Genomic DNA, 25,948 nt, shown 5'->3' with positions numbered 1-25,948 from the left:
ATGGCCACACCGGGGATCAAGTTTCCAAATGAGTTTTGTTGGGGATATTCAAACCAGGGGAGTATTGTATTTTATTTTCAATTTCCATGTATTAAATGCTAGTATATAGAAATAAAGTAGTTTTTGTATGTTAATTTGGTAGTCTATTTCCTTAAAATCTCGTTCTCCAGATTTTTTAGATTTCTTAGGGTTTTCTACATAAACTTAATTTCCCATTGCTGCTGTAACAATTACCACAAAGTGAGTGGCTTAAAACAACACAAATTTAGGCTGGGCATGGTGGCTCACGCCTGTAATCCCAGTACTTTGGGAGGCTGAGGCAGGTGGATCATGAGGTCAGGAGTTTGAGACCAGCCTGGCCAAGATGGTGAAACCCCATCTCTACTAAAACTACAGAAATTAGCTGGGTGCGGTGGCGCGTGCCTGTAATCCCAGCTACTCGGGAGGCTGAGGCTGGAGAATTGCTTGAGGTGGAGGTTTCAGTGAGCCAAGTTCACGCCACCACACTCTAGTCTCGGCGACAGAGCAAGACTCTGTCTCAAAAAAAAAAAAAAAAAAAACCCACAAATTTATGCTGTTAATGTGTGGTGGTCAGAAGTCAGGTTTACAGAACTATGATCCTTCTTGACTCTCTAGGGGAGAGTTTATTTCTTTATCCCTGCTAGGTCCAGAGGCCACTTAGATCCTTTACCTCATGGTCTACGTCCCTCCGTTTTCACAGCCAGAAGGTAGTGTCATAAAATCTCTTTGTCTCTTTGCTATGCAAGCATTGTCAATTCTCTGTGATTCTAAGTCCACCTGTATTTTTCCTATATGGACTCTTGTGATTATGTTGCTTCAACCAGATAATCCTGGATATTCTGCCATCTCAAGATCCTGAGCCAGATCACATCTGCAAACTCTGATTTGAGATACCATGTAATACAGGGTATAGGGCTATTGATACGGAAATCCTTTGCATGTGTATCTTTGGGGGTGGGGGTCATTAGCTTACCACAACCATCACATCGTGTGCACTATTATGCCTTCCTTTTTGGTCTCTATTATTTTTCTTATTTCAATTACTAGTATTATTATTTTCTAGATGGGGTCTTGCTTTGTTACCCAGGCTGGAGTGCAGTGGTGCAGTCAGACCTTACTGCAGTCTTGAACGCTTGGGTTCAAGGGATCCTCCTGCCTCAGCCTTCCAAAGTGCTTAAATTACAGGCGTGAGCCACCTCGCCCAGCCACCAGCCAATTTTCAATTTTTTTTTTTGTAGAGACAGGGTCTCCCCATCTTGCCCAGGCTGGTCTCAAATTCCTGGACTCAATCAGTCCTCCTGCCTCAGCCTCCCAAAGTGTTGGGATTACAGACATGAGCCACTACCCTCAGCCAAGAATTGCTAACACTATGTGGAATAGAAGTGGTAAGAGTGTACGTCTTTGCCTTGTCCCCAACTCTGGGAAGGAAACTTTCACTTTTTGACCATGATATATGATGTTTGCTGTAAGGTTTTGTAGGTACCCTATTGAGGAAGTTTTCCAACATACTGTTTTCCATAGTGGGTGTGCCATTGTGCATTCCCACTGCCAAGTGTAGGAGGATTACAGACTCTCCTTGCCTGTGAAGTAGGTTCACTTCGCACTGGTTACCAAATGTCTGACTCCAGTGAGACAGAACCCATGCACACAAGTTCAATAAAGTGAGTTTACTACTGACAGGCAACAAGGGGCAGTAGAAGCCTAGGACTGATTCATTGCAAGCTGGTCCCCCAAGGCTCAGGAAAACTGCTTGGGGAAGATGGAGTCTCATCTACTGGTGTCCCACCGGCACTGATGCTGAGGGACCCCAGAGAGCACCCACCCTAGGTTTTATGGCACATGGCCTGGTGATGAGCCGCCCTAAAGCACTGAAGGACATCCTGTTCCTTGAAAGGGGGGCAGGGGGCTCTGGAATGGAGCCCGGCTGCTTTGGCCAGTTTCTTCATATTTCAGGGTGTTACCTTCAGAATAACATTCTGAAGTTATTCTTGAGAACTACAAGCAAGGAAGGGGAGAAAAATAAGGTTGTTCCTTTAATGTATACATCCCACGGTACCTTCCTTCTACAAAACCAGAAGACAGCTCAGGAAGCCTTATCAAATTTGCTGTCTCCACATCTCCTGTTGGAACTTTCAAGTGCCAATTAACAGTATCAAGTTAATTAAGAAGAGAATGGATGGGGGAAAATAGTTGAGATTCAAAGGACTTCTCTCATGAAGGTGGAAATTTTAAAATCATCATTAAGAAAAAAGGTGAATAAAGCAAGCATTCACAGGCTGGGTATGGTGACTCACACCTGCAATCCCAGCACTTTGGGAGGCCGAGACGGGTGGATCCTTTGAGGTCAGGAGGTCGAGACCAGCTTGGCCTACACAGTGAAACCCTGTCTCTACTAAAAATACAAAACAATTAGCTGGGTGTGGTGGCGCACACCTGTAATCCCAGCTACTCTGGAGGCTGAGGCAGGAGAATGGCTTGAACCTGGAATGGGGAGCTTGCAGTGAGCCAAGATCGTGCCACTGCACTCCTCCAGTCTGGGCGACAGAGCAAGACTCCGTCTCAAAAAAAAAAAAAAAAAGCATTCATAAAATGAAACTAAGCAGGGAAAGGTAGGGGAGAGTCATGGCTCTCCTCCCAGCAGAGTGGAAATCTTTAGATGGTAATTAAGAAATGGGATGACCAGCCTGGGCAACACGGCGAAACCCTGTTTTACAAAAAAATACAAAAATTAGTCAGGTGTGGTGGTGAACTTCTGTGGTCCCAGCTAACTCAGGAGGCCAGGATGGGAGGATCACTTGAGCCCAGGAGGTTGAGGCTGCAGTGAGCAGTGATTGGACAACTGCACTCCAACCTGGGTGACAGAGCGAGACCCTGTCTCAAAAAAAAAAAAAAACGGGATGAGTAAAATGGAAATGGAAATTGATGGAGTTGAAACAAAGGTCTTCATACAACAGTTTCGAAGATTGGGTGAACCAAAGGAGCCCCTGCTGTCCTGCAGCATTAAAGGGTTCCACACAAGTCTGCATGGCTCATGAGTCATGAAAATGTGATAAGATATGGTGGTGGACGTGGCCTGCAGGGCCATTACCAATGCATGCAGTTTGGCTAATTAGGCAGAATGTCTATGTCTAGTCTTAGTCAAGAATGGCCATCCACTGGCTGAAGCCCAGTAGACCCTGTGTGTTTATGTTTTGCAGAGACATCAGTAAACCATGCCATACACTTGGTGGGCATATATGTGAATCTTGGGTCCCAGATAGCCACAAGAGGAGCCAGAGGACCCTTTAAGGACTGTTTGACCCCTTCTTGTAAGCTACGCATTTGTTCATGGAGTATACTGGTCCCTTGAGGTTCTGCTGTGCCTCATCTTGAATATGCCAGTTCCATTTTATAGTTGAGCTCTATTGAGCCTGTCCAATTTTATTGGTAAGGTTTGTGAGCACCCGAGTGAGAATGGGCAGTTCATGTTACAGGGTGACACAGAGCTCTGGCTATAAGATGCACCGTTCCCACCAGTGTCCAACAGCAAGCAAGGAGTTACGTTGAAGAGGTATATATGTGGTGGGTAGCTCAGGTAACTTACATGTCCAAAACCCAGCGAGGTTGATTCACGCACTGTGTTTTCGGGCTTTAAGTAGCCAGGGGTGTGGCCCAGCCAAAACAGGGAAGGGGGTGATGGAGTGTCTCCTAGGTAGCTTGCTCCCAGGAAGTAGGGAGCTGCAGTAGCTCAGTTGGGAAATGGTGGACAGGTGTGAGCCACTGCACCTGGTCTACATGAGCTCTTTATTTTTTCCTCCTCTTTATTATTTTTTTCTATTTTTTTTTTTTTTTGGTAGAGATGGGGTTTCATCATGTTGCCCAGGCTGGTCTTGAACTCCTGAGCTCAAGTAATCCATCTGCCTTGGCCTCCCAAAGTGCTGGGATTACAAGCATGAGCCACCATACCCGGCCATACACAAGCTCTTTCTATGGAACGGTACAGGGCCGGGTGAGGTGGCTCATGCCTGTAATCCCAGCAATTTGGAAGGCCAAGGCAGGTGGATCAATTGAGGCCAGGAGTTCGAGACCAGCCTGACTAACATGATGAAACCCCATCTCTACTAAATACAAAAAAAATTAGCCAGGCATTGTGGCACATGCCTGTAATCCCAGCTACTTGGGACGCTGAGGCAGGAGAATCACTTGAACCAAAGAGGTGGAGGTTGCAGTGAGCCGAGATTGCACAAGTGCACTTCAGCCTGGGCAACAGAGTGAACCTTTGTCTCAAAAAATAATAATAATAAAAAAATAAAGGAATAGTGCAGCTGTGTGAACTCCAGGTAGCTTAGGAGAATTTTAACAGAAGATGAAACATGGCTTTACCAGTACAATGCTGAAAAAACCACAATCAAAGTAATGGTTACCAAGAGGTGGAAATAGTCCAGTCAAAGCAAAAGGCTGACCAGTGAACCTTGGCTCTGTGGCACACACCTGTAATCCCAGCATTCTGGGAGATGGAGGCAGAATGATTGCTTGAGCCTAGGAGTTCAAGACTAGCCTAGGTAACATAAGGAGACTCTGTATCTACAAAAAATTACAAAACAATTAGCCAGGCATGGTCTTGTGTGCCTGTGGTTCCAGCTACTTGAGAGGCTGAGGTAGGAGGGTCACTTAAGCCCAGGAGGTAAAAGTTGTGGTGCACCATGATTGCACCACTGCACTCCAGCCTGGGCAACAGAGTGAGACCCTTTCTCAATAATTAATTAATTAAAATAAGCTGAGCGGTGAAGAACAACGGTCATGGCAATAGTTTTTTTTTGTTTGTTTGTTTGTTTTTGGCGGTGGGGGATGCACAAGGCATTTTGCTTGTCGACTTTCTAGAGGGACATAGAATAACATTTATTTATTTTTAGAGCATTTTTGAGAAAGTTACCCAAAGCTTTAGCAGAAAAATGTCCAGGGAAACTTCACCAGCGTCCCTCTCTACCATGACAATGTTCCTGGTCATTCCTCTAATTAAACAACAGCAGTTGTGCAACAGTGGGTTGCAATGAGAAATCATTAGGCATCCACCTTACAGACCTGATTTGGCTGCTTCTGACGTCTGTTTCCTAATCTTAAAAAAAAAAAAAAAAAAAAAAAATTGCTGGGCGCAGTGACTTACGCCTGTAATCCCAGCACTTTGGGAGGCCGAGGCGGGTGGAACACCTGAAGTTGGGGGTTCCAGACCAGCCTGTCCAACATGGAGAAACCCCGTCTCTACTAAAAATACAAAATAGCCAGGTGTGGTGGTCAGCTACTCGGGAGGCTGAGGCAGGAGAATCGCCTGAACCCGGGAGGCGGAGGTTGCGGTGAGCCGAGATCGCGCCATTGCACTCCAGCCTGGGCAACAACAGCGAAACTTAATCTCAAAAAAAAAAAAAAATTATGTTTAGATATTATCGATTTAAGCATAGTATGATTTAAAGAAAGTTTATCTCGGCCGGGCTCCTTGGCTGATGCCTGTCATCCCAGCACTTTGGGAGGCCGAGGTGGGCGCATCACTTGAGGTCAGGAGTTTGAGACCAGCTTGGCCAACATAGTGAAACCCCGTCTCCACTAAAAACACAAAAATTAGCCGGGCGTGGTGGCACGCGCCTGTAATCCCAGCTACTCCAGAGGCTGAGGCAGGAGAATCGCTTGAGCTTGGGAGGCAGAGGTTGCAGTGAACCGTTGTATTCCAGGAGCCTGGGGGACAGAGCGAGACTCCATCTCAAAAAAAAAAAAAAAAAAAAAAAAAAAAAGTTTATCTCAAAGTTATTTGAGGTTTTGTCACGTGTGGAACCGAATAACAAGTATAAGGAAGAACAATACAATTTATATCTATTTTTTAAAAAGTTATTGCGTGTTTTAAAGCAGCAGTTGGTGATCTGGCTTACTGCGGGTTTTAGCCTTCCACGGTCCACAGCCCACGGTCCAGGTGTTGTCCTATAAAAGTCTCTGGAAGCACAGACTTGACTCTTCCCCTGGGACAGGTGTGGGATAGAAATGGAAAGGAGGATCCTTTGGGCAATAGCATTACGTATCACATTTGTTCCGGGCAGTTTTGCATTTCACAGTCTAGTTTGCATCCCCTTCACAGATAATTTCAGGGCTTTTAAAGTAAGTTACTCCAATTAATTTGAATTGCAGGAACTTTCCTGGGTCCAATCACTCACTGCTCCTCCTGGACCCCCCTCCCCCCACCGAATTCGCAGTTCCCAGACCGCTGAGCTGCAGGAGACTCCCTAGCAGGATCGGGTCCAACCTGCTGGCAAAAATAGTTTTGAGATAAACCGTTTTCATCTTGGTGGAAAGAAAACATTTTGCTTTCCAACAGAAGGGGCCCACACAACTCTATGCTTTTTACCTTACAGCTGCACAGGCCCCGCCCCCGCGGTCCCTCTGCAGACCCCGCCTCTCCCCGGGCTCCGCCCCAGGCTACCCGGGCTCTGCGCGCACGTGCAGTTTCTTGGAGTCCCGGAAGCGGATCGCGGTGTGTGAAGGTGACGCCACCTAGCAAGAGTGTGCCTAGGTGTAGATTAAGCCTTCGATTCGCCGTCCCGCTTTTCCACACCCGCTCTGCTGACCTTAAAATCCCCGCATCGCGCCCTTCACCCGAGGTAAATACAGACCTCGCCATGTGGGTAAAACTCGCTCTGAGACAGTCCCTGTCCCCTGCCATTCGCGTCTTCTGCCCGCATAAAACCCTTTCCTGACCCCTCCTCCCGCCCCGTGCTTTTTAAAGTCCTCACCTGCGAGGTGGATTCCCGTCCTGAGCGCCTCCCAGCCTCTCCGTCGTCGGCCCTGGAGCGCAGCGCCGCAGACCGCGTCCTCTGCCTGGTCCTAGGCTCCTGAAGACCCTACCCTGTCCTAAGGCGTCGTCGCCCCCCACCTCCCTCCTCCTCGTGCCGGGCCCTGCTGCTCCCCAGCCTCCCCTTCGCAGTCACCGCTTCCCCTGCGCCCGCGTTGGGAAGGTGCCCGGGGCTTGTCCTGTGACACCCGGTGTTCTTGCCTGCCCACCTCCACCCTCTGGAAAATGTGCTCCTCTGGGATGCAAGCGTCTTACTCCAAACCCTCCTGTGAATGTGTGGGCCAAAGGGATCAGGAAACAGAGAGGGGCTGAGAGTGAATTAGAAAAACTGAGAGGAAAGAATGAAGGAAACCCATAAACACATGGCAAAGTAGAGGATGGGTCGGGATTCGCAGAGACGGGAAGAGCGAAAGAAGGATCCAGGCGCGGTGGCTCACGCCTGTAATCCCAGCACTTTGGGAGGCCGAGCCGGGTGGATCATTTGAGGTCAGGAGTTCGAGACCAGCCTGCCCAACATGGTGAAACCCCCGTCTCTACTAAAAATTAGCCGGGTGTGGTGCTGCACGCCTGTAATCTCAGCTACTCTGAGGGTGAGGCAGGCAAATCGCTTGATCCCGAGAGAGGGAGGTTGCAGTCATCGGAGATCGCGCCACTGCACTCCAGCCTGGGCGAGAGAGCAAGACTCCATGTCAAAAATGTTTTTAATTAAAAAAAATAAAAATGTATTTCTCTTAATTTTCTTCTTGCCTCCCTGATCACTTTACACTTTTCTCTTCTAGTATGTCTTGAGCTCTGTTTTCTGAATGTGGAGTGACCCTCAGCTTACCCCTCGGACTTCTTTTTTTTTTTTTTTTTTTTTTTTTTTTGAGACGGAGTCTTGCTTTGTCGCCCAGGCTGGAGTGCAGTGGCGTGATCTCGGCTCACTGCAAGCTCCACCTCCCGGGTTCAAGCCATTCTCCTGCCTCAGCCTCCCGAGTAGCTGGGACTACAGGCGCCCACTACCACGCCCGGCTAATTTTTTGTATTTTTAGTAGAGACGGGGTTTCACCGTGTTAGCCAGGATGGTCTCGATCTCCTGACCTCGTGATCCGCCCGCCTCGGCCTCCCAAAGTGCTGGGATTACAGGCGTGAGCCACCGCGCCCGGCCGGCTACCCCTCGGACTTCTGATCTCTGCCCACACGCACTGCCCTTATCATCTCATCTCATGGCTTTAAACCCACCTACACGGCTCCATGTTCCCTGCAGACCTCTCCCCTGAACATTGGAATCCTGTGTCCAATTGTCTCTTCAACTCTCCTCTGGGAGTCCAGCAGGCATCTGGGGCATTTTGCAGGCACACCTCTGGTGCCCCCTTACCTGAAGTTTTCATTCAAATACATTGGGACGTGTCCTTAATAATATTTAAAGGTGATTCCATGGGTGTCCAGCATTGAGCACCCAGGCTCCGCCCTTTGTTTCTAAGGGCTGAAATCAGCCTGTGATCCACAGATGGGTGAGGGGGGCTGTGCTCTGCATGGGGTTTGGTCAGGGCTGGGTCTGTGCCCTGAAGAGAAGCTCAGTCCAGCCCAGCTTCCCACGGCTGCAGTGTGTGTGTGGGCTTCTCTGGGAGGGGAGCGGGTTCTGAAGAAACGGGCCCAAAACTCACCTGTTGGTCTTCCTGTAGGAGCCTGTCGTCCCTGTGTTCCATCTGGTGCAATGACTCCCAGAGAACCGGCTTTCCACAGTGAGGGCTTCCCTGAATGGGTGTTTGAGGCACAAAAATGAGGGTGTTGATTCCAGTCATTAAACGGCATATTTTAGACATTCAGGATTGACTTCTAAAGGCTTTTTTTCATGTTACCCAAGGAAGATGCCTAGAAGAGGAAGAAAAGGAAACAGGGATGGCTCTTACTCAGGTAAAGTAATAGTATCGGTTGATTTTTATTTCTCATATTTCTGAAATTGTTACAGGTGGTGAATCCCTATCTGTACAGGTCTGCACCAACCTCAATTCTTGCCTCCTCAGAAGAAAAAATTCAACTGAGGGGCATAGGGCATAAGGGGAGACTGAGGCAAGTTTTAGAGCAGGAGTGAAAGCAAAAGTTTATTAAAAAGTTTTAGAGCAGGGCCGGGCGCGGTGTCTCATGCCTATAATCCTAGCACTTTGGGAGGCCAAGGCGGCAGATCATGTGAGGTCGAGAGTCCGAGACCAGCCTGACCTGAGGCAGCAGATCACTTGAGGTCTCGAGTTCGAGATCAGCCTGACCTGAGGCTGAGACAGGAGAATCGCTTGAACGTGGGAGGCGGAGGTTGCAGTGAGCCAAGATGGCGCCATTTCACTCCAGCCTAGGCAACAAGAGCGAAACTCCGTCTCAAAAATAAATGAATGAATGAATGAATGAATGAGTAAATAAAAAGTTTTAGAGCAGAAATGGCCAGGCGCAGTGGCTCACACCTGTAATCTCAATGCTTTGGTAGGCTGAGATAGGCGTATCGCTTGAGTCCAGCAGTTCAAAACCAGCCTGGGCAACATGGCAAAACCCCATCTCTACACAAAAAATAAAAATTAGCCAGGTGCGGTGGTGCATGGCTGTAATCCCAGCTACTTGGGAGGCTGAGGCAGGAGAATCTTTTGAGCCCAGGATGTGGAGGTTGGCAGTGAGCCAAGATGATGTCATCGCACTCCAGCCTGAGTGACACAGCAAGGCCTTGTCTCAAAAAAAAAAAAAAAAAAAAAGAAAAAAGAAAAAAAAGCTTTGGAGCAGAAATGAAAGGAAGGAAAGTACACTTGTAAGAGGGCCGAGTGCCGAGTGGGTGACTTGAAAGGCAAGTGTGCACTTCGACCTTTTGACTTGGGGTTTTATACATTGGTATACTTCCAGGGTCTTGCTTCCCTGATTCTTCCCTTGGGGTGGGCTGTCCGCATGCGCGTGCTTGAGTCCACTCGCCCAACTCCTGAGATCTCATGGGAAGCAGCAGATCACCAGTTTCAGGTGTTTTCTGTGTGTGAGGAGCCTGCCTTTCCCTGGTGCCAGCCGTGACTAGTATTTTAGATGTTTAACAGCCACCTGACCATCATCTGATAGTTGCCTGACATTCCTGATGTGTGTGTATGGGGAGGGGGAGCCCTCTCCTGCCCTGCCCTGCCCTGCTTATACCAGAGGAGTTACCTACAATAACAAAATGTCATTCTTTGGAGTTGCAAGTCTTTGAGTCTGAAGCATCCTGCCTGACATATTTGCTCACTCACCCATGCGGTCCCTCAGTCCCTCTTATCTCACTTACATTCCATTGCCCGTGACCTAGTGACATGAACTTGGGAAGAAGCTCCACTGGGGCCTGGATTGGAGATGGGGTGTGGGCCCCCTAATATTATGTTGAGGACTTTTTCACCAATATTTTCAGGGATATTGGTCTAAGGTTTTGTTTTCTTGTCGTATATTTGTGTGGGTTGTATGCTGGGCAGCAGGGATTGTTTAGGGGCCACATCTGGATGCATGCCACCTCTTTGCAGAACAGGATTCAAGAAACTGCCCATGAAGTCAAATATTACTATGCACGAGTTCCTGCTAAATGCTTTAAAATTAGAACACTAAGGGGAAAGCTTTCCTGCCTCGTTTATGTTATGTTTGAAACTCTACAAGTGAGTCACTGTGTTTCTGACTCCAAATTCTTTTTATTTTTTATTTTTTATTTTTTTGAGACGGAGTCTCGCTCTGTCACCCAGGCTGGAGTGCAGTGGCGCCATCTCGGCTCACTGCAAGCTCCGCCTCCCAGGTTCACGCCATTCTCCTGCCTCAGCATCCCGAGTAGCTGGGACTACAGGTGCCCGCCACCACGCCTGGCTAATTTTTGTATTTTTAGTAGAGATGGGGTTTCACCATCTTGGCTCCCATGTAGCTGTGACTACAGGTGCCCGCCACTACGCCCCGCCTAATTTTTTTGTATTTTTAGTAGAGATGGGGTTTCACCGTGCTAGCCAGGATGGTCTCAATCTTCTGACCTCGTGATCTGCCTGCCTCGGCCTCCCAAAGTGCTGGGATTACAGGCATGAGCTACCGCACCCGACCAATTTATATATTTCTGATAAGATTAAGGTATTCCTCGCCTACCAGGCAAAGCAAAGACCAGGTTCTCTGGAGTCATCTTTCATGAGAAAATAGATGCTGACTGCTTCGAAACATGTATTGATTAAGGTAGAGGCATTCACCAGCCACTAACTGGGCTGGGATTATCAATTTATTGTTTTCCTTTGTGGAGAGGATTTCTGGGTGAGGAGAAAATTATTTTGCCTTTAATTATATTTTCCCAACGTTTAAGAAATAAAGAGTATTTCTTGGACAGTTGAGTGCAGTTTGTATTTACTAGTTTATTTATTTATCTATTTATTTATTTATTTATTTATTTGAGATGGAGTCTTGCTCTGTTGCCCAGGCTGGAGTATAGTGGTACAATCTCAGCTCACTGCAACCTCCATCTCCTGGGTTCATGCAATTCTCCTGCCTCACCCCCTAGAGTAGCTGAGATTACAGGTGCCCACCACCACGTTTGGCTAATATATGTATTTTTAATAGAGACGGGGTTTCACCATTTTGGCCAGGCTGGTCTCGAACTCCTGACCTCAGGTGATCCGCCTGCCTTAGCCTCCCAAGGTGCTGGGATTACAGGTGTGAGCCACCACGCCCAGCCTGTATTTACTAGTTTAGATGCACTAAATCCTTCATAGACCTTTGGTTACCACGAGGGGTGGGGAATCCTTCAGTTCTTGGTCTTCCTCAAGGAAGGAATTCAGTCAGGAGACACACAGAAAGAGTTAAAGGGTTAAGTAAACTTTATTTAAAAAGAGAGGGCATCAGAAGAATGAGCCAGCTGCTAGTGCCTTCGTTTTTATGGGAGCTTTTAAAGTCATCAAAACAGTACACCCAGAAACACAGAACAGGGTGGGCTGATCAAAAGGACGTGTCTACTCCTACTAATGGCTGGGCAGATGTTTTTATGAGAACCTTACATGATTTTTCATGAACGTGCCATTCAGAAGTGTTCTGAGTAGCCAGGCGCAGTGGCTCATGTCTATAATCCCAGCACTTTAGGAGGCTGAGGTGAGCGAATCACCTGAGGTCGGGAGTTTGAGACTAGCCTGACCAACGTGATGAAACCCCATCTCTACTAAAAATACAAAATTAGCCGGGCATGGCGGCACATGCCTGTAGTCCCAGCTACTGAGGAGGCTGAAACAGGAGAATCAATTGAACCTGGGAGGTGGAGGGTGCAGTGAGCCGAGATCGCACCATTGTACTCCAGCCTGGGAGACAGAGCAAGAACTTGTCTCAAAAAAAAAAAAAAAAAAAAAAAAGCAAAAGGCTGTTCTAGGATGGGTTATTAGAGAAGTGCTGACTGTCTGTGGGCAGCATCACCAAGGAAGCTATCAGTGGGCTGCGTTTCTAAAGATTCCTTTCCCAAGAAGGGCTCTCTTGCCTGCTCATGCCTGCCTACCTGTCTACCCTAGTATTTCCCTCCTCAAGAGATGGAGACCCTGAAAAGCTCTGGTTGTAAGGACGTCGTGGGTCTTCTGTAACTACTTCCTGCTGACATGGGGCGAAGAAGTCATCAGGGTCTCCCTCTCTTGCTCTGTCTCAGAGAGAAAATTCCTCCATAGTTTCCCGGAATCTTCGCCCACTGGCATCCAAGGGGGAGATGTGCTTATAGGTGCTGGGGCCTCCAATGACAGATAGCTGATATCTTTCCATTTGGGGGGACTTCATGTGAAATTGCTTTATCCTAGAAGAGACACACTTAATCAGTAAATTAAAGAAACAAGGGCCAAAGAGGAAAAGTAAGAGTATAACTGTTGCTGGTCCCAGTAAAGGGACAAACCAGTTGAGGGAGGGGAGGGCAGACTTCACAGCCTCCCAGATGGCCCTTGCTGAAGCACCTCCTTTTCCAAAGTCATGGAGCCACGTAGCCTCATCATAGATCTTTTTTATATCCTCCTCTATCGCCCCACTGTTATTGACATAAACGCAACAGGATTTATTGATCACTGCACAGACTCCACCCTGCTCTGCTAAGAGGTAATCTAAGGCCAATCTGTTGTCCATGACTACATTTGCTAGAGAATCTATGGAGGCCTTGAGTTTAGAGATGCTATCTCTGGTACTCTTAGCTATGTTTTCTATTTGTCTGGAGAGATTTCTGAGGGTGACATCATGATAAGTGAACCCTCCCCATGGGGCGATCATTCCTATGGCCGCTCCCATCCCTGCCAGTATTAGACCCAGGGCTCTTTTCTGTCTGGGTTGGGTGGTGTTATAGATGGTCACACCTATCCCCCGTGGTCCCAAAAGTCCCACAGCACATTCTCCCGTATGTTGGATATTATTAATGCAAGTATAGAGGTTTGCCACAGCGGGGGTTGAATAAGTTATCTTAGGACTTCCATCAAAGGGCAGTTTATTTTTTTGTGGTCCACATAAAAATACATAGCCAGGAGGGGTACAGGCCCACCGGGGGATGTGGCTGTCGAACCACTTGTGTAACTGCGATTTCCACCCTGCTGGAAGAGTTTGATTGCATGCAGGGGATAGGGGCCCTCCCAGGGGAACAGTAGTTTTTGGCCATGTGGGGACAGTGTGTGCCTTGGGAAGCGAATATAGAACCCTCCATGTGATTAGCTCTTTTCCTTCCCAAGCTGCACAGTGGTTTCGGGGTGACTTGTCTCGATAATCGTTCATTTGTTTAGCTGGACACCAGTGAGTCAAGTTAGGGTGGCAGCCTGCTGGGGAGAAGCTCATGGGATGGATGGTGGGACTGGGGAATCCCTCCTCAGAGGTGTTCTTCCTGTCACAGTGTCCTTCAGGGCATGGACAACAGGTTTGGTTTAGAGAAGAGCAGTTGTAGAAATAGAAAGAAGTTTTAGAGCTTTGATTGAAAGGTGGAGTGAGATCCAGGCAGGGGACTTGGTGCGCTGAGTTAGCAAGCGAAACCTGGAGCGGAACAGATTTATGTTGGCCTTCAGGGATTCCTGAACCAAATGTTAGGTTTAAAGAAAAATTTCTTACCAAAATATATTGGTAAGATGAGGACCTGGTGATGAAGTTGTGGCAGATCCAACAGTTGCTTAGATGGTTTCCCGAAGCAATTATTTTGGAAAAACTGACAAGGGAATTTTCATTCCACTGTGCCTGTGAGAGTAGGGGCATGGGAAGGAGGGAAAGATAAAGGAAAAGGAATTTCTCTGTCATAGCTGATTCTCCCTTAAGCTTTGTGAAAGCAAAAGGAAAGTACTGAAAATAGGAGATACAAATAATGAAATGGTTCGATGGAGTGTTTAGTGAGAAATCAGGCTGTTATCGGGACTTCAGGTGGCATGCCAGTGTGGGTCAAAATAAGGAGAAGAACCAACGCCACCGCAACCAAGATTCCCAGTACTGAGACTGACTTTAGTTTTGGGTGAACAGAGAGAAGGCTTTACTTATCTTTTCACTTGAAGTGGAATTTTAAGTTCTCCAGTGGCTCACAAGAATGCTCGGGCACTGAATTCTGTTGTTCTTCTGTGGTTCTTCGGGACCTTCCCACAGTTTTACTTGAGACTGATGTATCCAACTGGAGATGCCAGAAATGTTGATAGCTGTTGGGGTGGAAAGTAAAACAGTAAAGGGGCCTTTCCATAGGGGAGTTGAGACCCAGATGACTCATCTCTCCAGGTTTTTTGACCCTGGTTGGTATAATGGGTGTTGATTCCTGAAAGGGTCAAGAGCAGGCAGTACCTTTTGTCCAAACTCCTGAATGGCTTGTTTTTTTTTTTTTTTTTTTTTTTTTGAGATGGAATTTTGCTCTTGTTGCCCAGGCTGGAGTGCAATGGCGGGATCTCGGCTCACCGCAACCTCCGCCTCCCAGGTTCAAGCGATTCACCTGCCTAAGCCTCCCGAGTAGCTGGGATTACAGGCATGCACCAGCATGCCCAGCTAATTTTGTATTTTTAGTAGAGACAAGGTTTCTCCACATTGGTCAGGCTGGTCTTGAACTCCTGACCTCAGATGATCTGCCTGCTTCAGCCTCTCAAAGTACTGGGATTACAGGCATGAGCCACTGTGGCTGGCCTTTTTTGTTTGTTTGTTTTTTTGAGATGTAGTATTGCTCTTGTCTCCCAAGCTGGAGTGCAATGGTGTGATCTCAGCTCACTGCAACCTCCGCCTCCTGGGTTCAAGTGATTCTCCTGCCTCAGCCTCTCGAGTAGCTGGGATTACAGGTGACCGCCACCATGCCCGGCTAATTTTTTTGTATTTTTAGTAGAGATGGGGTTTCACCATGTTGGCCAGGCTGGTCTCAAACTCCTGACCAGCCCGGTCACCTGGCCACCTGGTTACCTGACAGGTGATCAGCCCACCTTGGCCTCCCAAAGTGCTAGGATTACAGGCATGAGCCACCGCCCTTGGCTGTTTCCTTTTTCTTTTTGTTTTGAGCCTGTTTTGCAGCCTTTACAAAAATCAGGGTTTTCCCACGAGATCATGAAGATTTTCACATAAGGGACCTCTGACCATTTGTGTTGGCGTTGGCAGTAAAGGTCAAGCTGGAATATGGTATTAACATTTAAGCTCCCCACCTTTGACCAAACTATATTGCAAAGGAAAATCAGTCTCTTTTGTTTTACAATCTGGGGATCAACCTCATCCCAGATTCCAAGGGGATCCAGGAGGGGAATCCTGGGATATAAAGATCTGATTACCCATCTGAAAGACAAGACAAGGGAGAATGCAGGATAGAGGAAGTGTCCCTTTACCTATTTGGTGACTCATGAAGGTCAGGCATTCCAATCCTTGACCTAAATGAGGTGTCTCATGCCTCTCCCTGCAAGGGTGAAGTGTCCTTCACCTTGGAGCTCTGGAATTAGCCCTACTGTGTGCTCTGCTGTTTGCATTCCTTCCTATTGTTTTGCTCAGAAGGATTTCTTAGATTTCCTGGGATTGATGCCCAGCAGTGATGCCTTCCACTCTTCCATGTTGGGTAAGGACGGGTGAAAGAATGTCTGCCATGAGAGTAGTTCTCTTCTCTTCTCTCATGTTCCAGTGACCTTGGTTCTGCAGGAAGCCCAGTAGTTGTGCCCCTGCTGAATTCTGCAGAGAAGGGACTTCTAAAGTCCTTTTTTTTTTTTTTTTTTTTTGAGACAGTTTCTCTCTTGTTGCCCAGGCTGGAGTGCAGTGGCGCTATCTTGGCTCATGGTAACCTCCGCCTGCTGGGTTCAAGCGATTCTTCTGCCTCAGCCTCCTGAGTAGCTGGGATTACTGGTGTCCACCACCATGCCCAGCTATTTTTGTATTTTTAGTAGAGACGGGGTTTCTTTTTTTTTTGACATGGAGTCTCACTTTGTCACCCAGGCTGGAGTGCAGTGGCGCGATCTCAGCTCACTGCAACCTCTGTGTCCAAGGTTCAAGAGATTCTTCTGCCTCAGCCGCCTGAATAGCTGGGATTACAGATCCATGCCACCAGGCCCGGCTAATTTTTTAGTAGAGACAGGGTTCCACCATATTGGCCAGGCTGGTCTCGAACTCCTGACCTCGTGATCTGCCCGCCTCAGCCTCCCAAAGTGCTGGGATTATAGGCATCAGCCACCGTGCCCAGCCGATACGGGGTTTCTCCATGTTGATCAGGCTGGTCTCGAACTCACAACCTCGGGTGATACACCCGCCTTGGCCTCTGAAAGTGCTGGGATTACAAAAGTGAGCCAATGCGCCCGGCCTAGGTCTTCTTAATACATAATGATATTGGGCTAATACTAATGATTACAGGAACGGAAAAGATGTGATATCTTCCCCCACTATTAAAAGGTTCCTTGGAGTTTATACAGAAAAAAATGCTTGAAAAGCATAGAAGACCCCCTGGGGCTCAGAGTTAGTGAACTGGGCTGTTGATTCTGGTTTTTTAGTCCATTATATGATCACATAAACAGCAAGGGGAATGTGAGAAGCATTTTCTATCAGCTTATTCAACAAAAAGCAAAAAGGACCTGAGTACTTCACAGGTCCGTTACAACGGCCTAATGAGGTGGAGAAAGCAGTCTCCTGTGGCCCATTGGAAACCCTGGTTGTACAGAGAAACTAGGGAGTAAGGAAGTGGTCACAGGTGACCCTCTGGAGGAGCCAGGCAGTTCCATTGAGGAGTCACAGAATGAGGCATTCTTGAAAAGTAGGCAGGCGGAGAAGGACCCAATAATAAATGAGGGATTTCTTTCTTTCTTTTTTTTTTTCCAGACAGAGTTTCGCTCTTGTTGCCCAGGCTGGAGTGCAATGGTGTGATCTCGGCCCACTGCAATGTCCACCTCCTGGGTTCAAGCAATTCTTCTGCCTCAGCCTCCCAAGTAGCTGGGATTACAAGCGTGCGCCACCACGCCCGGCTAATTTTTGTATATTTAGTAGAGATGGGGTTTCACCATGTTGGCCAGGCTGGTCTTGAACTCCTGCCCTCAGGTGATCCACCCCCCTCAACCTCTCAGAGTGCTGGGATTACAGGCATGAGCCACCGTGCCTGGCCAAAATGAGGGATTTCTTTAAGCAGGCATCCTCCCAGTGCCGGTCCCTCCAGTGAAAAAGGAGGCAAGGGAAAGGACAAAGCTGAGTCTCATTTCTGAGGAAAAAAGTATAAACATCAGCATAGGCCCTCAAAGGACTCTGGCGCCTGAGTGAAGCAAACGCAGCAGGTCCTGGATAAACAGGCCCTGCAAGAGGCTTGCACCCGCAGGAAGAATTCATGAAATCCCTGCGGCGAGGAGAGGGACAGCAAAGAGTAAGCAGAGTGACCTGGGAGATTAATCAACGGTGGGGACATATGGTGTTCAGGGGAGTGAACGGCCATGAACGGCAAGTGTAAGAGCTGATTAACACCGGATCGTAGTTTTAGTTAAAAGATATGCGCCGGTCGCAGTGGCTCACGCCTGTAATCCCAGCAGTTTGGGAGGCCGAGGTGGGCGGATCACGAGGTCAGGAGTTCGAGACCAGCCTGGCCAATATGGTGAAACCCCCTCTCTACTAAAAATACAAAAATTAGCCGGGCATGGTGGCACACGCCTGTAGTCCCAGCTACTCGGGAGGCTGAGGCAGAAGAATCGCTTGAACCCGGGAGGTGGAGGTTGCAGTGAGCCGAGATCACACCACTGCACTCCAGCCTGGGCGACAGAATGAAACTCTGTCCCCCCCAGAAAAAAATATGAAGCTCCCCAGTCACTGCACAGCCAGGCGTATTCCCTGCCACCTTCACAAGCCTCCTGCAGGAAGGGTCACCATGTGTCTCAGATCTACTCAGTGTGGAGTTTAAAGTCCTTCCTCCTCTGCTTGTCACCCCTCAGGGTGAGCTGAGAAATCAGCCAGAGGCAGCAGAGTGACAGTCGCTGAAGGGAAATGGTACTGGGCAGTTGTTAGTGAACAGAGCCCGAGAGGAAAAACCCCTCCCCTTAAAGCTGCAAGATCTGCATTAGGGCAGGAGGTTCTTCAGTGCAGAAAGAAGCAGAGGTCGTCAACCAGAGAATCTGGTACCAGCTTTTTGGCACTTACCTGGATAACCAGGCGAGGTAACCAGGTAACCAGGTGAAAACACCAGATGTTACCCAGAGGGGTGTGGAAGTCCTCTGGTTCTTGGTCTTCTTGGATTCAGTCAAGAGATGCGCAGAAAGAGTTAAAGGGTAAATGCCCTTCATTTAAAGAGACAGGAGCTCAGAAAGAAGCGACACCCTGAACGACAGAACCGAGTGGGCTCCTGAAAAGAAGGAGTCTGTCCTTACTCATGCTGGCCTGACCCTTTTAATGAGAACCTGACATGATTATTCATGAAGGGGCCGTGCACAGGCATTATTAGTAAGCATGTTCTGGGAAGTCCTTTGGGCAGGAACGTGCTGTGACTGTCCGTGCACACATCACATGTCTCCTTAGCATCTCAAATCTCCACCCAGGGGTGTGGCTTTTTTTTTTTTTTTTTTTTTTTTTTTTGAGACGGAGTCTCACTCTGTCGCCCAGGCTGGAGTGTAGTGGTGCGATCTCGGCTCACTGCAAGCTCCGCCTCCCGGGTTCACGCCATTCTCCTGCCTCAGCCTCCTGAGTAGCTGGGACCACAGGCGCCCGCCACCACGCCCAGCTAATTTTTTTTTTTGTATTTTTAGTAGAGACGGGATTTCACCGTGTTAGCCAGGATGGTATCCATCTCCTGACCTCGTGATCCACCTGCCTCGGCCTCCCAAAGTACTGGGATTACAGGCATGAGCCACCGCACCCGGCCCTTATTTATTTTTTTCTAAGATCATATTTGAAAAAAGGGGATGTGTTTCTTAGTATTATAGTGAGCAAAAGGCCATTCTAGGATGAATTATTAGAGGAGTGTGCACGCTCCTTAACAGGGAAAATCCCCTAGCTGGGTTATTTCTGGCTAGGGCCTGATAATTCCCTTCCTGGGCCAGACAAGTCCAGCCACAAGGACAGGTGTAGGCAATGTAGCCACTGTCCTGCTTTTGCTGTCAAAAGGGGATTGTCAGTGGGCTGTGTTTCTTAAGATTCCTTTCCCAGGGGCTCCTTTAACTGCTCATGCCTGGCTACCTACCTACTCCAAGCTGGTTTGTGGACAGAAAGACTTTATTTATTTATTTTTTGTAAAGGTGTCTCACTCTGTCACCCAGGCTGGAGTGCAGTGGTGTGATCTCGGCTCACTGCAACCTCCAACTCCCTGGTTCAAGCGATTCTCCTGCCTCACCCTCCCGAGTAGCTGGGATTACAGCCACATGCCACCACGCCCAGCTAGTTTTTGTATTTTTAGTAGAGACGGGGTTTCGCCACTTTGGCCAGGATGGTCTCGATCTCCTGACCTCATGATCTGCCTACCTCAGTCTCCTAAAGTGATGGGATTACAGGCATGAGCCACTGCACCTGGCGCTAGAAAGACTTTTAAGGTAGTATCTAGTTCATCCACATTTGTTTGTTTCTTCTATTCAATCTGAATGCAAATTTACCTGAAGGTTTTCCCCTGAGATCACAGAGAACAACTTTCTTCACCTTAATTTTATTTTCAGCTGGGGATGGTGGTGCACACCTGTAATCCCAGCACACTGGGAGGCTGACACAGGCGGATCACTTGAGTTCAGAAGTTTGGGACCAGCCTGGGCAACATGACAAAACCCTATGTCTACAAAAAATACAAAAAAATTAGCTGGGCATAGTGTCATGACCCTCTAGTCCCAGCTATTGAGGAGGCTGAGCTGGGAGGATGGCTTGAGCCCAGGAGGTGGAGGGTACAGTGAGCTGTGATCATGCCACTGCAGTCCAGCCTAGGGGACAGTGTGAGACCCTGTCTCAAAAACAAACAAAAAACAAAAAAACCCAATCAAAATAAGTTTATTCTCATTAGGTTATTTCTCTGATCACAAGAGAAAATGTCTCTGAATTACCTTCCTTCGTCAGGGCTCAGCTGGTACCAAAAAGGATGTCAAGAAAATTTAGACTGAGGTCGGGCGCATGCCTATAATCCCAGCACTATGGGAGGCCAATGTGGGTGGATCACGAGGTCAGGAGATCGAGACCATCCTGGCTAACACGGTGAAACCCTGTCTCTACTAAATATACAAAAAATTAGCCGGGCGAGGTGGCGGGCGCCTGTAGTCCCAGCTACTCGGGAGGCTGAGGCAGGAGAATGGCGTGAACCTGGGAGGCGGAGCTTGCAGTGAGCCGAGATCGCACCACTGCACTCCAGCCCGGGCAACGCAGCAAGACTGTCTCAAAAAAAAAAAAAAAGAAAAGAAAATTTAGATTAATATGAGAATGTGACATGGATCTGACATATAAATTAGTGTTTTTATTGTCAAATTGTGACCAAATAATTCATGAAGCTGTGAGAATATGTTTTCCCATGATCAGCAGAAAAATGTATAAGGGAACACTATTTTTCTTAATATGACCCTAGCTTTCTGCTTAATTCGACAGTTACAGAGACCCTTGAAGTTAGAAATGTAGAGTCATATCTTCCAACAAGAACTGATCAGTGTCTTGCATGTGATCGAAATGAATACCACACAGCCAAAATGCACACTGAGGACCCTTCAATGTCATTCAAAAACTGAGATAAGGAGCAAAGTTTGCTATTGTTCTTATTACTTTTAGTTCTGTTTTTCAAGTAGAACACATGTATTTATTATTTTTTAAAATCGTTGTTTGGGCTGGGCGCGGTGGCTCACGCCTGTAATCCCAGCACTTTGGGAGGCTAAGGTGGGCGGATCACGAGGTCAGGAGATTGAAACCATCCTGGCTAACACGGTGAAACCCCGTCTCTACTACAAATACAAAAAATTAGCTGGGCATGGTGGCAGGCGCCTGTAGTCCCAGCTACTCAGGAGGCTGAGGCAGGAGGATGGCGTGAACCCGGGAGGCGGAGCTTGCGGTGAGCCGAGATCGCACCACTGCACTCCAGCCTGGGTGACAGAGCAAGACTCAGTCTCAAAAAAATAAATAAATAAAAAATAAAAGGATTTCTATTTTGTTTTGTGGGACATCAGCATGGGATTGATCCATCCCCCCACGCAGAGTTTGCCTTTCACATTCCAGTTTGCATCCCCTTCACAGACAATTCTGGGGCTTTTAAATTAAGTTGCTAAACTTTTTCAATAGCAGGAATTTTTCTGGATCCAATCACCAACAGTTTGCCCTGCCCCAGGGAGATCCTGCTGAGTTGCTTCAGCCTCACTGGTAAATGTTGCCTCCTAAACCCGAAAAATAGAGATGCCATGGGAGCCAGAAGAGGAAAGCATAGGCCCCGCCCCTCCGCGGAGGCCCCGCCCCCTTCTTTCTTCCCTCCCCACGCTGTCGCTCGCGGGACCCGCCCTGGATTCCGCTCTGCGCTTAGTTTCCTGCAGACCCGGAAACAGATCGCGCGGAGTGAACCTTATGGCGGTGCGCGGATTACCCTCTGTCTATTATTAAGATTAAACTTGGGCTTCGCAGTCCTCTCACCTCCATACCCCGGATTTGGAGGTTCGTACACCCCTGAAAATTCTCATACCGCTCCCCTCACTGCTAGTAAGTCACACATCGCTATGAGACTTTTGGGGTCGTTTCAGTGATTTGGGGTAAAATCATTCTGAGGCTGGTTCCGTCGCCAGTGTTTCTGCCTTCAGGTCATGTAGACATGTTCTTTCCTTAAATTTTTCCGTTCGAAACCCTGTACTGACCCCTCCTCCTGCCCCGCACTTTTTCAAGTCCTCACCCGGGAGGTGGAGTCGCGTCCTGGGCGCCTCCCAGACTCGCCCTCGTCGGCCCCGCAGCCCCAGTCCCAGGGAGGCTGTGTCCTCTGCCTGGCGGGATCCTGCAGACCCCACCCCTATCCTAAGGCGCCTTCGCCCCCCACCTCCCTCCAACTCATGCTGGGCCCTGCTGCTCCCCAGGCCTCTCGTTTGCAGTCCCCGCTTCCCCTGAGCCCGCTTTAGGGAGGTGCCCAGGGCCTGTCGTGTGACACCCGGTGTTCTTGCCTTCCCAGCTCCACCACCTGGAAAAATGTGCTCCTGCGGGATGCAGGTGTCTTACCCCAAACCCTCCTGTGAATGTGTGGGCCAAGGGGATCTGGAAACAGGGACTGCGAGAGAAGTAGACAAACTGAGACAGAGAATGAAGGAAACCCATAAACAGATGGCAAAATGGAGGATGCGTGGGGGATTCTCAAAGAGACAGGAAGAGTCAAAGAAGGAGCTGAGAAAGTAACAGGGTGGGGAAACAACTGGAGAAATGTAGAGAAAAGCTCCATGTCCAGAAAGGTGAAGGACAGCAAGGTAGGGAGAGGGGCAGCGGAGGGGAGGCTCCTCAGACAGTGAGTGAGGGAGAGGAGGAGGGATTTGGAGCCACGGCAGGCAGCAGCGTGGTGCTGGGACAGCAAAAAGGGGCAACTGGTGACAAGGAGAGCAGAAGAACCACAGCAGGGTGCTCAGGGATTATTGGTTCAAATTCATTGAAAGCTATACGCCTGTTCAGATTGTCTGTTTCTGTTTGAGTTTTGGTGCTGGAACAACTGGACATCCAAACGCAAAAAAGAAAAAAAATCCGGACAAAAACCTCACGTTTTGTGCATAAATTAACTCAGAATGGATCATAGACCTCAGTATAAGCCTAGGGATCTGAGGGTGCTAGAGACTGAGGACAAGGGGGTGTAAACAGGGAAGAGGGAATTTAACAGGGGAAGCAGAGATGGGGAAAGACAGAGGCAGAAATGTATGGACACTGGGGACAATCCAGTGATTGGGGAGAAAGAGGGACAGGAGGTGAAACAAGTTGTAAGACTGGAGCAGAACAGGTGGAAAAGATGGAATAGCAGGAAGAAGTGGAGAAACAGCAAGAGAGGAGAGAAGCTCAAAATGAGGAGCAGAAACCCAGGGGGAAACAGAAAAGAACCCAAGAGTTAGAGAAGATGAGAATGAGAGATATTTACGGAATAAGGGAAACACAGAATAATGAACAAGGTGGGGGGGTGTTGATTGGATGAGTTGATTAAATTGTGACATATTGATTTCTCTGTTTATAATATAACACATATTAAATTTTAAATTTTTTTCTGGGTGTGGTGGCTCATGCCTGTAATCTCAGCACTTTCGGAGGCCGGGGCAGGCGGATCACCTGAGGTCAGGAGCTCAATACCAGCCTGGCTAAGATGGAGAAACCCCGTCTCTACTAAAAATACAAAAATTAGCCGAGCCTACTGGTGCACGCCTGTAGTCCCAGCTACTCGGGAGGCTGAGGCAGGAGAATCACTCGAACCCTGGAGGTGGAGGTTGTGGTGAGCCGAGATCACACCACTGCACTCCAGCCTGGGCGACAAAGTGAGACTTTGACTCAAAAAAAAAAAAAAGAAAAGAAAAAAGAAAAAGCTTTAGAGCAGAACTGAAAGGAAGGAAAGTACACTTGGAAGAGGGCCAGGTGGTCGACTTGAAAGGCAAGTGTGCGGTTTGACTTTTTGACTTAGGGTTTTATACGTTGGCATACTTCCGGGGTCTCGCTTCCTTGGGGTGGGCTGTTCTTCCCTTGGGGTGGGCTGTCCACATGCACATGCTTGAGTCCACTCGCCCAACTCCTGAGATCTCATGGGAAGAGGCTGATCACCAGTTTCAGGTGTTTCCTATCTATGCCTTTCCCTGGTGCCGGCTGTGACTAATTATTATTTTAGAGAGACAGTTAACAACCACCTGACCATCACCTGATGGTTGCCTGGCTCATTCCTGATGTGTGTGAATGGGGAGGGGGAGCCCTCTCCTTCTCATACCAGGTAAGCTACCTACTGTAACAAAATGTCATTGCAAATCTTTGAAACATCCTGCCTGACATGTTTGCTCACTCACGCATGCCTTCCCTCAGTCCCTCTCATCTCACTTAGATTCCATCCTGCGTGACCTAGTGACATGAACTTCTGAAGAGGCTCTGCTGGGCATGGTCCTTGGAAGGGCTGACACCCAGACATGGATTGGAGATGGGGTGTGGGCCTTGTGGTTTCAGTGCTTCTGGGGAGCAGGGATTGTTTAGGGGCCACATTTGGATGTATGCCACCTCTTTGTAGACCAGGATTCAAGAAGTTGCCCATGACGTCAGGTATTAATATGCACAAGTTCCTGTTGAATGCTTTAAAATGAGAACATTATGGGGAAATCTTTCCTGCCTCGTTTTTATTATATTTGGAACTGAACAAGTGAGTCACTGTGTTTCTGAGTTCAAACTCTTAATGACTGGGAATGGAATGGAAAGTTTAGATGGAGACATCAGTGATAGGATTTTTTCATTCCACACATTTTAATATATGAAGTCAACATAAATGTCAAACAGCAGGAGATACATTAAACTATTTTCAGACAGACCAGAACAGAGATGTTGTATTCCTGGAGGAACCCCTGTGAACTGTGTTTTAGGTGAGAATGGTTATCACTGTGCTCATACAGCGAATCACAGCTTCTTTGCCATTGGAGAGAATTGAACCATTTTTTTAACCCAATAATTATTAAATATTCTATTTTATTTTGAACATCACATGGTGAATGTTTTATAGTAAAACTCCAAACTTATAGCTTAGGCACTAAGATGTAACACATCGTTTTTTCTGTTCCGCTTCCTTCCTCGTGCTCAGTGGAGAACCACCATTCTCAGTTCATGGCAAGAGTCAGCACAAGATTTATAGTAACGTATTTATACATCGATATGAGATTTAAAACATGTTTTTCAGTGAATGTTTTATTGTGATATTTTAACCTGCAAGTTTTGACATTTTACTTTTGTGTTGGGAAACAGGAGCTCGCTCTTCTACATCCTTGCTGGAGCATTCTCTTTTGATGCACAGAAGTTTTTCACTTAGATGTAGTTCCTTTCATCTCTTTTTGCTTTTCTGCCAGTGCTTTTCATATTGTATCCAAGAAATCACAGCTAAATCTCATCTTCTGGTATTTTCTTCTCTTTCTAGTTTAAATGGTTTTTTAAAATCATGAACAGTACTGGATTTTCTCAAATACTTTTTACGCATCAGTTGAGATGATCACGTGATTTTTGTCCTTCACTTTGTCAGTGCGGTGTATTACATTGACTTTTTTTCTGTTTTTTTTTCTTTTTGTCTAATTTTTAGTCACCTATATGTTCTTCCAGGCTTCAGCTTTGAAAAAAAAAAAACTTTTTTTCTTGCGGCTGGGCTTGGTGGCTCATTATTCCCAGCACTTTGGGAGGCCAAAGTGAGCAGATCACCTGAGGTCGGGAGTTCGAGACCAGCCTGACCAACATGGAGAAACCCCATCTCTACTAAAAATACAAAATTAGCCAGGTGTTGTGCATGCCTGTAATCCCAGCTACTTGGGAGGCTGAGGCAGGAGAATCACTTGAACCTGGGAGGCAGAGGTTGTGGTGAGCCGAGATCGTGCCTTTGCACTCCAACCTGGGCAACAAAGGTGAAACTCCATCTCAAAAAAAAAAAAAAAGTTCAGCAGTCAGCTGGGCACTGTGGCTCACACCTGTAATCCCAGCACTTTGGGAGGCCGAGGCAGGCGGATCACCTGGGGTCAGGAGTTCAAGATCAGCCTTGCCAACATGGTGAAACCCCGTCTCTACTGAAAATACAAAAATTCAGCACTTTGGGAGGCCGAGGCGGGCAGATCACAA

The 25,948-nt window shown here is 47.7% G+C and overlaps 1 protein-coding gene across 2 annotated transcripts; it reads right to left on the bottom strand.

Moving 5' to 3' along the window:
- Nucleotides 1–11,625: 11,625 nt before the first annotated feature.
- ERVV-2 (endogenous retrovirus group V member 2, envelope) lies at nt 11,626–18,574 on the bottom strand. 2 transcript variants are annotated; one of them, XM_031003839.2, is made up of 2 exons: nt 18,356–18,574; nt 11,626–14,439 (listed from the first exon to the last, which is right to left on the bottom strand). In XM_031003839.2, exon 2 carries the CDS (start codon nt 14,051–14,053, stop codon nt 12,446–12,448), a length of 1,608 nt encoding a protein of 535 aa, XP_030859699.2. In that variant the 5' UTR covers nt 14,054–14,439; nt 18,356–18,574; the 3' UTR covers nt 11,626–12,445.
- Between the last annotated feature and the right edge of the window lie 7,374 nt (nt 18,575–25,948).

Source organism: Gorilla gorilla, chromosome 20, assembly GCF_029281585.2.
Source record: "Gorilla gorilla gorilla isolate KB3781 chromosome 20, NHGRI_mGorGor1-v2.1_pri, whole genome shotgun sequence".
Taxonomy (NCBI): Eukaryota; Metazoa; Chordata; class Mammalia; order Primates; family Hominidae; genus Gorilla; species Gorilla gorilla.
Note: the sequence above shows the minus strand (reverse complement) of the source record. Positions and strands in the feature narration are given on the sequence as shown.